Source organism: Podarcis melisellensis (assembly GCF_964234715.1).
Source record: "Podarcis melisellensis genome assembly, chromosome: 5".
Lineage (NCBI taxonomy): Eukaryota > Metazoa > Chordata > Lepidosauria > Squamata > Lacertidae > Podarcis > Podarcis melisellensis.
This window is the reverse complement of record NC_138537.1, coordinates 64,904,977-64,921,987: the sequence shown is the minus strand read 5'-3', so window position 1 is coordinate 64,921,987 and position 17,011 is coordinate 64,904,977. Positions and strand designations below refer to the sequence as shown.

Here is a 17,011-nt window from a genome sequence, read left to right as displayed (position 1 = left end):
TTTCTGGTGACATACCTTGGTCTTACATTTTAACAGCTTGCATTTAACAAAGTTAGACATTGCTATCATAAAGTACAACCTACAACCCAGTAGAAATTAAGGCTACTTGCACAAAGTCTACTGGCACAGAACTGATTCAGCTGTGGGGGAATCACAAATTGCATAAATGTGTCCAGAATTATTTATACATTACTTTCTTCATTGCATTTGTAGCCTGCCCTTCCTTCATAATAAAAATATGATTTTTAAAAAAATGTTTTAAACATTTAAAACTGTTAAAAACATCTAAAGAATTTTTTAAAACTAATTAAAAAACAGGTATAACCAGCAAGAATGTCTTATGTTTTGAAATTCTAGCTTGGTTTCATTTTGGGGCAGCGGATGTGGGAAAGGAGCTCAGTGTTGAGAGGTATGTGTGTATGTTTCTAATGTTGGGCGGTTTGTTCATGATGGGGGCTCTGAGTGAGCTCAGGTTTGAGGAGGGGGATTTGCTGTGAGGTGGGTTGCATAAGTGCTGTTCCTCGTATTAGTGAAGAAAGCTGGAAACAGTTGCAAGCTAATAACAAATGTTTAATTTTGCTTTTAAAAATACTGGCAAAATGATCCAGCTTCTACAGTTTCTCATTCTGCTCTGGCCACAACTTTTCAGTCCTTGTTCCTTGCAATAAAAATAAAAATAAAAATAAAAATAAAAATAAAAATAAAAATAAAAATAAAAATAAAAATAAAAATAAAAATAAAAATAAAAATATTATTTTACAAGTTCATACACAAAAACAATATTCTTGCAATTGTTAAAATTTTACACAGGATTCTTTCAAATTTTGTTTACACTTCATGGAGTCTTTCTGGAAGTGTAGTTGTTCCTTCAGCCTCCAGTAAGTTGGGCAACCTTGTTCAAGTAATCCTTGCACCAAACAATAGCTCAGCGAGAGATTCTCCATGTTCAATGGGAGATGCCCTATAATTTACCACAGCCACTACCTTAATCTTGCACTTTTTTGTGCTCCATCTTAAATGAAGCCACTTACCGGTAATTGAAGCTATTTGGGCCTTGAAGTGATGTGAAGAAACTCACATACTATGGGAAAGTTCTTATGCATGAGGTGCAAACTGAGGCCATTATCTGTCCAAATCACCTCAAGAATGCCATGACTAGCAAAAATGGATATTATTTTTTCAGTGACCAGGAAGCTGCTTCCCTCAGAATACAGCATGCTTATCCTTATTTCAGAGATAGCCATGACTTTTCCGCATGAGGCAGATCTTTTTTCAGTGTTTCCCCACAAAGCATCCATCTCAGGGACTAATATTTTCAGAAGATAGATACATTATTTCTTCCCTGCACACCACCATCAGAACTAAAATTGCACTCCCTGGCCTCAGCACATCTAGAATCATTCTAAAACAGACTTCCCATCTTTGCTAAGGAGTTTGAAGCAACAGATATTGTTTTACACAGGTCAGCGATGTGGCTGTTTTGGGCAGTGGTGTGCTTAAATCAACAGACAACAGAGTCAGAAGAATTCCTAAGGAAACGACACTTGAATCCCCAAGAATTCATGACTATTGTGAGTTGCTTGTTCAGATGCATTTGAAAACAACAGGTTATTATGATTTGTACATATTTCTTTTAAGTGATATTCCAAAGGATTTGCTTTTCACAGAAGGATTTCCAGGCCTGCCTGAGTTACCCCAAAGAGGCTTGATGAATTATAATGGACGGATTTAGCTGACCCCAAGGCCAAATGACAGTTTTAGTTTAATGCTTAATACATTGTCTGCCAATAGCTCCTCCTGGTTGCTTTTGTTCATTACAGCCAGAAGGGGAGGAAGTCAGGATTCAGGACTTTTTCCCCTCTCAACACCATAGTAACTAAATCCCCTGTAGCAACTCTAGATTTAGAATAAAGGTCTCAATTTGCTGAGAATTTCTTTGTTCTTGCAGAATGAAATAATTCAATATTGGGGATACCCCAGTGAAGAGCATGAAATCCTGACAGAGGATGGCTACTACTTGCAAGCAAACAGAATTCCTTATGGAATGCACAGTTCTGGGAAGACAGGTAATTTTGGAATGTAACTGGGTTTTTGGGGTTTTGTTTTTTTAAAGGAAAAGTACTGGGAGGATTCAACATAGCCCAGAGAAAACAAATGTGTGCATATAAATGCTGAGAATTAACATAGTTTCTGGGTTTGGAATGGTTGAAGACAATAAGTCACATCCCAATGTGTGTGTTTTGATGTGATCTTAGTCTTTTTAATTATATTTTTTATATCAGCACAGCAGCTTGTAACCTTCTGAAAGCTAAGAAAAAATGCCAAGGATAATGTGCATTGAACTCTTAACCGAACATGAACTATTGTGTGTGCATAAATGGTGATTTAATTGCACTACGTTGATGAAGTGAACAGAAATTACCTCAAAGTTAGATTGACGACAATATTATCTAATGCCCTTTATCTTGTTTTCCCCAGGTCCTAGGCCAGTTGTTTTACTGGTACATGGTATTTTGAGTGAAGGTAGGACCTGGATTGTAAATCCTCCCAACAATAGCCTGGGATTTGCTCTAGCAGATGCTGGCTATGATGTCTGGATAATAAATACTAGAGGGACCAGCTGGTCTAGAAGACACAAGACTCTGTCAATTGACCAAGAAGAATTTTGGAATTTCAGGTATAAAGGGACAACTTGTAGCTTGGATAGTTGAGACAATTGCAATGATTACTGTCTCTGAAGTACAACTGCTACCAATATATCTTTTTTTCCAGTGTTGTTTCAGAAGTGCTTCATTTCTGGAAAGACTTCCCAAAGATGGGACATGGTGGATTGTGGTTCCTTTTCTTATTATTTTTAGAGCCAACATGTTCATAGGAAAAGTGATTGACTCTATATTCATGCAGACTGAATTTGTGGGGCTCTGAGATCATAACTAGGACTGTGCATTCGCTCTGGACAAATCTTAGGTCCTGAACTGAATCAAGCCAATCTGGAATTTTCTGGGAATATGTAGATAAAGCCCTAGATTACCTGGGGCTGGGCCCACCTGAAACAATACAAAGATGTCAAAGGGGAGCTGGGTTGGTGGACAACAATGTGTTGAATTAAACCAAGGAGGCACTGGAAGTGGGTGGTTTCCGAGACAGCTCTTAATGGGGTTATACCCATTCTGAAGAAGTGGGCACATAGCATGGGGGTACTTCTGAATCCTTTGCAGTTGCTTGAGGTTCAGGTGGCCATGGTGCTACAAGTGCCTTTCACCAGGTGGCCCAGCTGTGCCTCTATCTGGACAGGCAAAGCCTAGTTTCTGTTGTCTATTCTCTGCAAACCTCTAGTTTGGATTTCTTGTTGTTTAGTCATTTAGTCATGTCCGACTCTTTGTGACCCCATGGGCCAGAGCACACCTAGGGCCCTCGTACCTACGGGACCGCCTCTCCTGGTATGCCCCACAGAGGAACTTACGGTCTTCAAATAAAAACACCTTGAAGGTCCCAAGCCACAGAGAGGTTAGGCTGGCCTCAACTAGAGCCAGGGCTTTTTCGGCTGCGGCTCCAACCTGGTGGAACGCTCTGTCACAAGAGACAAGGGCCCTCCAGGACTTGACATCTTTCCGCAGGGCCTGCAAGACAGAGCTGTTCCACCTGGCTTTTGGTCAGGGCGCAGCCTGACTCCCTCCTTTGGCAATCTTTACAAAACTTTAGTTTATGGTTGCCATCAATTTTGATTTTAATTCATTTTTATAATGTTTTATAATGTTGTATTGTTTGAGTGTTGTTAGCCGCCCTGAGCCCGGCTTCGGCTGGGGAGGGCGGGATATAAATAAAACTTATTATTATTATTATTATTATTATTATTATTATTATTATTATTATTATTATTATTATTATTGTCTTCCGCTGCCTCCCGCAGTTTGGTCAAACTCATGTTGGTAGCTTTGAGAACACTGTCCAACTATCTCGTCCTCTGTCGTCCCCTTCTCCTTGTGCCCTCCATCTTTCCCAACATCAGGGTTTTTTCCAGGGAGTCTTCTCTTCTCATGAGGTGGCTAAATTATTGGAGCCTCAGCTTCAGGATCTGTCCTTCCAGTGAGCACTCAAGGCTGATTTCCTTCAGAATGGATAGGTTTGATCTTCTTTCAGTGTATAATACGTAGTGCTACCTCTGAATATAGTTTGGAAGCTTTAGCTGCTGCAGAATTTGGCAGCCAGGTTGCTCACTAGGACAAGATGGTTTGAACATAACCTTTCTTCTTCCTCTTTGGCGATTACTCGTAGCCAAGTAAGATTGTGTTCCATGAAGATAGTCTTAACAGTAAGTTCAGTAAGTGACTGGATAACAATTCTGGATCCACATGACCTTCCACATTGGAGACATAGGTTTCCGGGTGGGAGTTGATCACAGTGAGGGTTTGCCGAATGTGCCCCCCTCTTAGCTGGTTTCTCCTTTTTGCCATGAGTTTGTGCTTCTTTGAAGTCCATGATACCTTTCGTAAAGGCTTTTCTGCAATTGGAGCACTCACAGGCCAGAGTTTCCCAGTTATTGGTGGTTATACTACTTTTTTTAGATTTGCCTTGAGATCATTTTTAAACCTCTTTTGTTGTCCACCGGTATTTCATTTTCCATTCTTAAGTTTGGAAGAGAGTAGTTGCTTTGGAAGATCATAATCGGGCATCTGAACAAGATGACCAGTCCAACAAAGCTGATGTTGAAGAATCATTGCTTTAACACTGGTGATCTTTGCTCCTTCCAGTACACTGACATTAGTTTGCCTGTTTTCCCAACTGATGTGGAATATTTTTTGGAGACATTGTTGATGGAATCTTTTGAAAAGTTGGACATGGCGTTTATAAGCAGTCCATGTTTCACAAATGTACAGTAAAATTGGTAGTATGATAGTTTTATAAAAAGCATTTTGGTTTCCCTGTGAATGCCCTTGTCATCAAACACTCTGTGCTTCAGTCGAGAGATAGCTGCACTCACAGAGCTTACGCGATGTTGGATTTTAGCATCAGTGTCAGCACTTGTGAAAGACAACTGCCCAGGTAGGAAAAGTGATTGACATTTTCCAATTTTACACCATTAAGTTGGATTTGTGGCACTGCAGAGGGGTTGTTTTGTGCTTGGTGCAGTGCTTTGGTTTTTGGGATATTGAGCAATAGGCAACAGAGACACTGGGAATCACTAACTTATTTTTACAATAATCACTAAGTGGTGCAGGTCGGGGACTCCGTTAACATGTTTTGAAAGGCATAATCCCATTTAGGAATGGGAGATCACAGCTCAAATCACCCCAGTTCACCTCATTATTTGGGGCATGAGCCCATGCCCATTTCTAATAGTGTGATCTATTAATGCAACATGAGAGTAAGTGGAAAAAATATCACCTGCATTTTGTTCGTGTAATGTCTTGCAGCTTCCATGAAATTGCGATATATGATATTCCAGCGACAATAACATTTATCCTGCAGAAAACAAAGCAAGAAGGGTTGTATTTTATTGGTCAGTCTCAGGGTGGGACGCTTGGTAAGTAATGTGAAATTAATGGAATTTATTTACTGCCCATGTCCCTTTTTAAAAACCTTCTTATTGTGGTTCGAGGACCCGATCCCCGCTTGAAGGAATAAAGACACGTGGACACAGTGTGTAAGGTCAATGGGCAAAATAGGCCACAACTTTATTGATTACAGCAGGTGAGAAGGTATTGGCTTAGGCATTGGACCAACAGAAGAATTGACTCCACCCACTCGGAGAGGGGTGAGTCTGAAGAGGGGTTAACCACCAGTCGGGGGAGCCTGTTGATGCTAATACAACTAAAAGCTCTCCCCTGATGTCACCGAGGGTCATGCCATGGCCCCACACCACACAGGCATCGGACAGGATCCACGACCGCCGGATTCCTTTAACGGAATACCCAAATTTGAAGGGGTAAGCAATGGCCACACTTTGCCCTTCCACACACCAACAGCACATTCCAATGCCTAACCGCCAAATACCAGGAAAGTTGTGACGATTGCTACGAGGTAGGCGGGAAAAAAAGGAAGGTGCCAATTTGCCAGTTGGAAAAAATTCCTGCCAGGCCCCCTGGCCAACCTGGGCAACCAACCATAGGTCCATAGCAAGGTCAAGAGAAAAGCTAAGACCTAAGACCTAAGGGAGTGGTGGGTGGGTCACTTGTGGTGAAAAGGTGAGCAAATGGGGCTGAATGGCTGGTGTGGCTGCCTCTTGAGCAGCAAACCATGCCCCCACCAAGCTGCCCAGTTGGGTGTTCAACCGGGGGCATGGCGCGCCAGCTAAGTGAATGGGGCAGGGGGCATAACGCCCCCTGCATGACGCGGGAATCATCCCCCGCCCGCAACAGGCCCTATCAAAAATTCAAAATACAGGTATAGTTCAAATCTTATAATTCAGATTGAAGCAACAACAAGCAAGGGATTTAAGAGCACTTTTTTTTTTTTTTAAATCGGCTTTGAGACTTTTTGCCAGCTGGCTCCAGATAAGTATATAGGACTACAGAGATCTGTAGTACCAAGTCAGACCATTGGTTCATGTAGTTCAGCATTGTCAACACTGATTGGCAACAGCTTTCCTGAGTACAACAGTAGTCTTTCTCAGCCCTAACTTCAGTCTCCTGTACTGAGGCCCTGATCATATGAATGTACTCTTTTGCTATGATAAGACAATTCCCTAGTATGAGAGACCCAAAGATTCAGTTTGCATATTGGCTCTGGTTTATCTGGAATAGCTGCTGAATTCTGGAATTCTTTCTCTTTGGCAGGTTTAATTGCCTTTTCACTCAGGCCACAGGTTGCTCATAAAGTCAAGCTCTTCATGGCTTTGGCTCCTACCTACACATTTGTGAACACCAGTGGACCTGCGGTGCTATTTTTCAATCTTCCTGATGGATTTATCAGAGTAGGTATTTCTCATAGGTTTTTATTGTGTGTACAATCAGTTCAGTGATATGGGCACTTCATTCCTCAAGCTTTGGGTCATGGAAGATGTTATACATGTTCCTTGGTGTCTCCTTCTCAGAGCTTGAGTCTGCATCACCATGCAGGCCAGACGTTTGAGGTCTGCATTGTGATTCGCTGCCTGGCACAAAGCAGCCAATCATGCACTAGGTGGCTATTGTGGTGTGTGTGTGTGAATTGTATATAAATCAGACCCATTTCCATGTTTTCCCCAGTCTGTTGCTGAAGCCTCAATAAAACCTTTAAGTTGAATCACTGCCTTGGGTCTTGCATGAATACCTGGTATTGCTTTAACAATTAATCCTAAAGAGACTCACCAAGATCTCTGTGTTTATTTTACAGCTGATATGGGGGAAGAAAGAATTTGTTGGTTTTAGTAACAAACAGAAAAGACTGAATGCCAAGCTGTGCAGTTATCCCGTAATAGATGAGATTTGTATTCAAATCATTTTCCTGGCCAGTGGACGCAATCCAAATAACTTAAACGTGGTATGATGACTCTTTATTTTGCTAAATATATTGACAAAACACCATACTCCAGTCCACCCAACAGCAATATATTTTATTCTAATAGATAAAGATGAATTAACCATACAATCCAAAGCATGACTATTGAGTTCAATAGTACATGCTTTAAATTATGCATGTATAGCATTGGAGTCCTAAATGTGCAATTGAGTGACCAAGTCTGTACATGTTGCAGCTAGAATTGAGAGGAAATTAGAAGAATCTTTGTGGAAGAGACCCTGGTATATTACAGAATGTATAAACTATATGGTTTTTGTTGTTTTCTCTGGTTTTTGTTGTTTTGAGTGCAGTAAAATAGCAAGACTATACAATGATGATGGGATAAAATCAAGCTGAATTTTTATTGACAGTAGCAGACAGGGTAAGAGTTGGAATGGCCTTGGGTCCCAGTATCAGTTCATCATTCCACGAGCCCCATATTGATGGAATGGGTCTGCTGGGTTTGGACCACCCAAACCTGTTCCATGTGTTTAACTTTGCTGGGGTGAAAGCCAAACAAACAAGGCCTCACTGGGCAACTATGGTGCAGATTCCTACCAGGCTGATACCTAACACTGAGCTTGCAGGTGGCTGTTGCTAATTCTTCCCTCAGGCCACTTATGGGGCATGCCCTATACTATGTTGAACTTGCCCAATGCCCTCATACAAACAACCATCTTTCCCTAACAAATGAAGGCATAATTTCACTGTGGGAAAGGTCTAGAAAACCCCAACTAGACTGGGGTCAAGCAGATTGAGAGAGAAAGAAAAGTGAAAGGTATAGAATTTTGGTGGCAAAATCCTTTATGAGCAAATATAAAAAAAGAGTTTGGGGAACCAGAAGAAGTAGAACAGAACAGTGAAGAGGAGAACAGAGAAGGAGAAGAAAAGGAAGAACAAACCAACCAACAAACAAAACATTTTACCAAAGATGGAGCTTCATGGCTTCATGGAATGTGAATGGGTTAAATCAGAGGTCGGCAAACTATGACTCGTAGGCTGGATCCGGCCCAATTACCCTCAGGATCTGGCCCATGAATGTTCTGTGGATCGGCGATTCTGATTGTTGTTGTTTTTTGTTAATATTTTTTCCAGTGCCACCATTTTTTCCAGCGCCATTTTCCCCGTCTCTCACACTGCGGCACCTCCTCCCTCATCCTGGCTTCTCCCTGCCCTTCTCCCCACCATGTGTAGAGGAGGAAGGGGGCTGGGCTGAGCTGGCTGAGCACCATTTTGGACAGTGGATCTCCAGAGCCAGCCAGCCCTTTTGGGCCGCTCGTTCCTCCACTGTTGCCAACAGCCTCTGCCACTCGCAAGGGCAGGTGCAGGAGCCAGGGTTAGCAGAGCGCAGCGCCTCTTCCAACCACAGCTCCATGCCTGCCCTTCCGAGCGGCAGGCTGGTGGCAGTGGCGGAGGTGGGACGAGTGGCCCGAAAGCAGCCCTTGCAAGGGCAGGCACAGAAGCCACAGTTGGGAGAGCGCAGCATGGATGGCAGCAGTATAGGTAGGCAGGGGGACGGGAGGGGCTGGGGAAGAGAGAGAAGCCCCCTCTGCCTCACGTCCGTGCGCACGCATGGTCCAGCCCACCACAAGGTCTGGGGGGCGGTGTATCTACCCCTCCCAAAAAAGTATGCTAACCCCTGGGTTAAATAAAAGAACAAAAAGGAATAAAGTAAACCCATATTATTACAACAGAAATTGGACATCATATGCCTAAAGGAGACGCAAATAAAGAGAGAAGAGAAAGACAGCTGATTAAGGAAGAACTAGGACAAGAATTTATTACTTCAGATAAGACAAAAAAGGGAGGGAGAGTGGTATTACATGTTGATCCAAAGTTAGGGCCTAAACAGTGGTACAAAGATGAAGAAGGTAGAATAATAGTGGTGGAGGTTAAAGTGGAAAGGGATAGTTGGATAATTGTGGGAATATATGCTCCAAATGAAAAGAAATCAATCAACTATCTATCTCTATCTATCTATATATCTATCATCTATCTAGAGGAAAGTCTGTTTGAATTACAGTGGTGCCTCGCAAGTCGAAATTAATCCGTTCCGCGAGTCTCTTCGTCTTGCAAAGCACGGCTATTAGCGGCTTAGCGGCTTTAAGAAAAAGGAAAAAACTTGCAAGAAGCAAGCCCATAGGGAAATTCGTCTAGCGAAGCGACGCAAAAACCGAAAAACCCTTTCGTCTTGCACGTTTTTCGTTTTGCGAGGCATTCGTCTTGCGGGGCACCACTGTATATGAATCTTATTGGCACAAAAGTGGAGAATGAGTATGGTACTCACCAAGGAAGAGTGGCAGTTTAAAATGCTTGAATACGCTGAATTGGCAGCAGTGATGAACAGGATAAGAGAAAAAGATGATATAGAATATAAGGAGGATTGGAAAGTGTTTATTGAATATTTTAAGAACCAGTATAAAAAGTAAATAATCAAGCCGGTCTTGAGTATATCCAGCAGAATAGAAGTTAATAGAATTTAACAGAGGTAGATATCCTAAGATTAAAAATGGGGAATACGGGATTTAATAGAAAATTAGGAAATCAGGAAAAAGGTGGAAGGGAAGTCACCAGATATTTAGTTGTATGTTTGATATGAAAGTTGTACAAGTGGGATGTGGAGGGCAGGAGATGTGGGTTTTTATTTTCTGCCTTTGTATTAAAATGCAAATAAAAATAATGCCCCGGGGGGGGGGATCCTTTTAGGCACTGTCAACCAGATACTGGGCAAAGGTGCCCCATGTTTATTTGTCACAGATGCTTAAAATTGTATAAAAATAAAAAATGCAAATTGGCACGAAACCCACAACCACATCTTTCCTGAGATTGATGTTTTCCTATGTAATATCCCTTTACCTTTCTCAAGGTATATGCATGTTGTATTGCTCTGATGCTGGTGATGTTTTTTCTAGTGCAATTCATCCATTTCCTTCCTCAGAATATTCAGAGATGCTTTTCAAAGATATTTACATTCTTATTGTTTCCCTCCAATCCAGAGTCGAGCTGATGTATATATTGGAATTGTTCCTGATTTTGCTTCTGTAAAAAACATGATCCATTTGGCCCAGGTGGGGTTCAATGCATATTTTTCCTTATTTCAAAATTCAGAGTTCATTTGATGCACAAATGAATGCTTAATGTGTGTGAATATTTAAGGGTTTTCTTTTTTTAATTTTCAGAAGGTGACGGGAAAGTTACATAAAATAAAAAACAATATAGCAGTAAATAGTAACTAACAAGCTGCCACTCACAGGGGCTTTGTTGCTCTGAGTTATTGCTGGTGTAATTGTCCAGTTACTTGTGATATATGATATATATATACTTATTAATTTGCAAAGTGTGCATAATATTGGAAAAACAGATAGTATTTTTAAAAACAGATAAATATGAAAAGGTTTCAAGATAAAACAATAATATATTCTTACGAAACCACACATAAATTTATGAAAACAGTCTAGTAATCCATTCATAGACTGCCTTGATTGGTTGTGCTCATTGTTTGTACAAAGAAATTCACGACAAAATAGTTAACTTATATTTTGATTGCTTGAAATTTATAGCAAGATCTTTGTTGACTATAATCATATTATACCATATTTATCAGTGCAAGTAGATAAATAGGTGCCTCAGCAGCAGGAAGGTAAACGGTGTTTTCGTGCGCTCTGGCACTCGTCATGGTCCTCAGTGCTCCAGTAGCAGTTTAGTAATGCTGGCCACATGACCCGGCCTGAAAGCGAGATGAGCGCTGCAACCCCATAGTCACCTTTGACTGGACTTAACCGTCCAGGGGTCCTTTACCTTTTTTACCATTTAACATCACATTATTATTATTATTATTATTATTATTATTATTATTATTATTATTATTATGTAGGGATTGGGGACAGGAAATTTTTAATCTAGGTGTACTTTATAAATATGTCAGCAATAAAAAATTGAAAATTCAGTACTTTCCCCCTTCTTTTATAGGTTTTTAAATCAAAAGAACTGAAATATTTTGACTATGGCAGTAAGAACAAAGCTATATATAATATGGTAATTATAAGGGTTGTGATTGGGATTTGTCATGGATTTCAATGTGCTAAAGCTGCATATTTATTTGGGAATAACTCTCATTGAACTTAGTGGGTCTCCCCAAAAAGAAAAGAAAACGTTTAGGAGTAAACTCTGCACAAATCCAGTGACGGTTGGGTGGGGCCTTGTATGCCTCCTTCCAGCAACTTCTGCAGCCAAGCTGGTGTCAAATGCATTGCTCTGCTTCCTCTGGACCACATCAGTGAGGACGAGAGGATGATTTTGTTGTCTGGGCAGCCCAGGATCCCCATACCCACCGCCCAGGCCTGCACCCCAGGGAGGTCACTTTGGCACTGCTAATGCAGTGGTTGGACTCCATTGTCTCTCAAGAAAGATGGATACCAACATTGTAAATCTAGATCTCTTCCCTCTCCTGGCAAATCCTTGATGCTTCCCACCAGTCCTTGTGCAGCCATGCCTGGACACATGGCTGAGGTCCCGGATTCCATAGCCCAAATGATCACCTAAAGAGACCAGATAGCACTGGCAGTGACAAACCAGCCTGACTCCAGCACCTCAGCCAGCATGGGAAGTAAATATGTTTAGCCCTAGATCAGCAGAAGCAAACTCAATTCTTTCTTTTAGTCTAGATGGTTCTATTTTTCAAGTGCTTTTTTTGAATGGAAAGCTGCTCATGCTCAGAATGTATGTGTTTGTGTGTGTCCATATGTGTATATACATGTGTAGGACGTGGGTGGCGCTGTGGTCTAAGCTCCCGTTGCTCTGTCCCAGCTCTTGTCAACCTAACAGTTTGAAAGCACTCCAGTGCAAGTAGATAAATAGGTACCACTGCGGCAGGAAGGTAAATGGGTGTTTCTGTGCGCTCTGGTTCCTGTTGTGATGTTCTGTTGCACCAGAAGCTATTTAGTCATGCTGACCACATGACCCAGAAAGCTGACTGTGGCAAACGCCAGCTCCCTAAACCTGAAAGCAAGATGAGTGCCGCAACTCCATACTTGCCTTTGACTGAACTTGACCATCTGTGTGTGTGTGTGTGGCATTTGGGAGGCCATGCAATTGCAGTGGGAAAGAAATATTCTGCGAACTTTTAAGCTGAAGTCATATGTTCAGCTTTCAAAACCCTGCTCACACCTTGCATGCAAGACGATTAAATCCAGGGCCTAAAAGTACCAGGCTAAACCATTGCCCACTTTAGCGGACATGCACATCAATCCTGATATAGATCCTCAATGATACATTCCACAATTTTGGTATAGCCTATACTCAAGCCAGTCAACCTTCACACATAAGTCAAACTAATGCTCAAGGAACCATTTCCCCATAATTTTGATTCTACTGCATTTGAACCATCGGGAGGTCAAGAAAATGTAAAAATCTAAGATTGGTGGGTGAAACTCATTTTAATCATTCTGATATTTTCATCCACAGACCACTCCTCCATTCTATCAAATCGAAGACATGGTTGTGCCAAGTGCTGTGTGGTATGCTGGACATGATATTATGTCAAATAGAAAGGACATTCAGCTGTTGCTTCCTCGAATCTCTAATTTGGTTTTCCACAAGTATATTCCTGAATGGCAGCATGCTGATTTTTTATGGGGTCTGGATGCTTCAAAGAAACTATACCCTGATATATTTCATCTGATGCTGAAGTACAAATAAAATGTTACAAAAGTCATATATACTGCATATATTCCATTGGGGTTGCCATATGTCTGGAATTTGCTGGACCTATCTGGAATACTGCATTCAGAAGTAGTGTCCAGGCAGAAATTGCTAAAATGTCCAGGAAAATCCAGATGTATGGCAACCCATGTCGGACTTGTCATTTTTGGTGATTTTCCTTAAAAATTCTTTTGCGAATTTGCCAAAAAAAATCACAACAACTTTTCTATCTGGATTTTAACTGTTACAAATGTGCCAACCCCAATTCCATGTGACTGTAGATGCTGCAATAGGTCTGTACAATGTGTATATATGATTAATTTGTTAATTACTTGTTTCTCACCATCAAATTAAATCTACCTGTTGGCAGTGACACAACTGATAGTAGAATTCCTTGATTATGCATTGCAAAAGCATAATTCTTTCTGCAAATGCCTCATCTTTTAGGCACAATTTAGATATTACCTGTTGTTCTCATCTGACGGAGATCTTTGTACATTAGAGGTTCTTAACCTTTGAGCAGAGGCGGTCAACACTAAGAAGCTCTCCGGGTCTCTGATTTCGCTAGATCGCTAGCCAGTGAGCTGTTGAAGGCCAGCTCCTAACAGCCACTGGCCTAATCCAGCAGGCTTTTATTATGTTCTTATTAAATACAGGCATCCCTGTCCCATTTTGAGGTTGCACTAGGAGGCAACGATTTTGGCTATGTGCCCATGGCTCAATGGGAAATTGTGAGCATAAACAAGTACTGTGGGTTCTTTCCTCAAGATTGGAGTGGGTGCAGCTGACTCTTACATTTCTACCAAGGCTTTCAACATAACCACAGTCCATTTCAATCAGGGGTTAGGCCCAATTTTGGCACAGAAATTCATTTGGTCGCCCTGTATGATGACCTCTGTTGAGAGAGACAAGGCAAACATGTCCCTGTTAATTTTTTTCGACCTCTCAGCAGCTTTTGATACCATCAGCCATGATATCCTTCTGAAGCGCTTTGCAGTGGTTCCAGTCCTACTTGGATGGTCATTCCCAGAGGGTGTTGCCTGGGGAATGTTTTTCATCCCCATGAAACCTTCAATGTTTGGTCCCACAGGGCTCAATCCTATCTCCCACATTGTGTAACATCTACATGAAACTGCTGGGTGTGGTTATCTGCAGGTTTGAAGTATGTCATCAGCAGTATGCTGATGACACTCAGCTCTATTTTCCCTTTACATCTGCAGGTGAGGCAGTGGAAGTGCTGGACCAGTGTCTTGCCTCGGTAATGGACTGAATGAGAGCCAACAAACTGAAACTCAATCCAGATAAGACTGAGGCACTGTTAGTGGGTGGTTCCCTAGACAAGATGGGTCTGAAGATGGTTCGGAAACTTCAGCTAGTGCCGAATTCAGTGGCCTTGTTGCTCACCAGAGCAAGACGGTTTGAACATATTACACCAATCCTGGTCTGACTGCATTGGCTACCAATTAGTTTCTGGGCCCAATTCAAAGTGCTTGTTTTGACCTATAAAACCTTAAACAGTTCAGGACTTCAATACCTCAAGGACCGTCTCTTTCTATATGAACCTACCAGGTCCCTGATGTCATCTTCTGAGGCCCTCCTTCGTGTGCCTCCTCCCTGAGAGGTCCGGAGGGTGGCAACACGAGAATGGACCGTCTTTGCAGTGGACTCAGACAGTGGCATAGCTAGGGCTTTTGTTGCCCAGGGGCAGTCACAGAGTTTGCCACTCTTCTCGCTGTTCCTCATCTGGGAGCCCTGATGGCTTGCCACTGTCCTCCTCTCTGCTCCGACCATCCCCCCCTCGCTTCCCAAGGGGCAGGAAAGAAGGTTCAAATGCCCACTGGGCCATGAAGCTCACTGGGTGACCATGACCACTTCCTCTCTCAGCCTAACCTTCCTCACAGGGTTGTTGTGGGGATTTAATGGGGAAAGGGAGAACATGTGTGCCATCTGGAGTTCCCTGGAAGAAAGCATGAGCATATAAATGCAGTAAATAAAATAATAATTAACTGCAATTGCACATACATATACAGTGGTGCCTTGCAAGACGAAATTAATCCGTTCCGCGAGTCTCTTCGTTTTGCGGTTTTTTCGTCTTGCGAAGCACGGCTATTAGCAGCTTAGCGGCTTTTAACGGCTTAGCGGCTTGGCGGCTTTAAGAAAAAGGAAACAAACTCGCAAGAGCTCGCAAGACGTTTCATCTTGCGAAGCAAGCCCATAGGGAAATTCGTCTTGCAGAACGACTCAAAAAACGGAAAACTCTTTCGTCTTGCGTGTTTTTCATCTTGCGTGTTTTTTGTCTTGCGAGGCATTCGTCTTGCTAGGTACCACTGTACACAGTGTGGGTGTGAGCTGGAATGAAAAGTAACTCATTTGGTGCCGGCATGTTGCTCAATTGCTCTGTGAGACTTGCTTCCATTTGTCAGTCGATCCCTGCTCCAAGAAGAAAGGAGTCTGACAAATGAAAGCAAGTCTCACAGCACAAAACAACAAAGAGCTGTGAAGCAACATCCTGGCTGACTTCCCATGGAAGCCCTTCCCTCAGACGTAAGACACAGAAAGGTTAACCCTTTAACCACCACACTCTACACTCTTGCACCGAGAAGATTAGCAAGAAGAAGAAGAAGAAGAAGAAGAAGAAGGTTATTTATAGATTGAATCCATGTTAGTTATGTTAGATTTCTGTGTGTTCCCACTGTGCAGTGCTTTGAGTCACAAGACTCTGTTTACATTCCAGAGACCTTCCAGACTGTTGGAAGTCTCACGGGAGACGGGAGGCAGATGTGATGTTACTGGTTTCCTGTTCCTTTGTTTGTTTCAGTTGCTTTCTGCCTTTCACAGAGAGAGCATGTATATTGCTTTTCTGTCTGCGTAGTTAGTAATCTCTTTAGCCATGTAGCTCATACTATCTCATTCTTCCGCATGCTGCTGTATACTCTGCGTAATGGGGAATGTGCCTGGAGCCTTATCAAAGGCTCAGGTCGTTAATCATCAGAGGAGGAGATTTGGAAGGCTCAACCAGAGGAGTTGTTCAGTCGAACGCAAATCCGATAAGTTATACTCAGAGTAGACCCACTAAGGGGTATGAATAACTTAGCCCTGTTCATTTCAATGGGTTTAGTGTGTGTACAACTTACGTGGATACAAAATAATGATGCCGATGCACAAAGGACACAAAAAAATGTAGACATAAAATTATATACCACTTAATATAAAGATCTCCAGGTGGGTTACATTTTTTTAAAAAATGCAAGGAAGTATTTGTTGGCTATTTGCAGATTAGTTGCATTGCAGAGAGCTTGCTGGGGAGGCCACACATTACAAGGAATGCAAAATAACTTTAGCTAGGTTTTATAGTGGTACCTCGGGTTAAGTACTTAATTCGTTCCGGAGGTCTATTCTTAACCTGAAGCACCACTTTAGCTAATGGGGCCTCCTGCTGCCGCCGCACCGCCGGAGCACGATTTCTGTTCTTATCCTGAAGCAAAGTTCTTAACCTGAAGCACTATTTCTGGGTTAGCGGAGTGTGTAACCTGAAGCGTATGTAACCCGAGGTACCACTGTAATAACAAAAGCAAACTCCTTTTACACTAAACATATCAATAAGCATGACCCATCCACCAACCCAACCCCCAGGGTACTGGGGGTTCTTTATATACTATAAATTGCTGACACAGCTTAATTAACACAGTTTAACAGTACCTGCTATTCTGCTTCACAGCTGTAAAACTAGGTCATGTTATTTGCTCTGTCCCTTAAAGACACACACATCTTGTGGAACAATAATGAACCTTCAAATTTAAAGAGACCATTCAACAGTATTATGTACATTTCA

General features: G+C 42.0%; 1 protein-coding gene across 1 annotated transcript in view; it reads left to right on the top strand.

Annotated features, from left to right (window-relative positions):
* The window catches only part of LOC309370642 (uncharacterized protein), a 43,932-nt gene extending 30,416 nt beyond the window's left edge, over nt 1-13,516 (top strand). The window contains 9 exon segments of the mRNA XM_081912554.1: nt 1,410-1,571; nt 1,949-2,066; nt 2,479-2,677; nt 5,415-5,524; nt 6,777-6,913; nt 7,315-7,461; nt 10,476-10,547; nt 11,449-11,514; nt 12,943-13,516. Of these exon segments, the coding sequence (XP_081768680.1) occupies nt 1,410-1,571; nt 1,949-2,066; nt 2,479-2,677; nt 5,415-5,524; nt 6,777-6,913; nt 7,315-7,461; nt 10,476-10,547; nt 11,449-11,514; nt 12,943-13,176 (1,245 nt within the window). The 3' untranslated portion in view covers nt 13,177-13,516.
* The last annotated feature ends 3,495 nt before the right edge of the window (nt 13,517-17,011 follow it).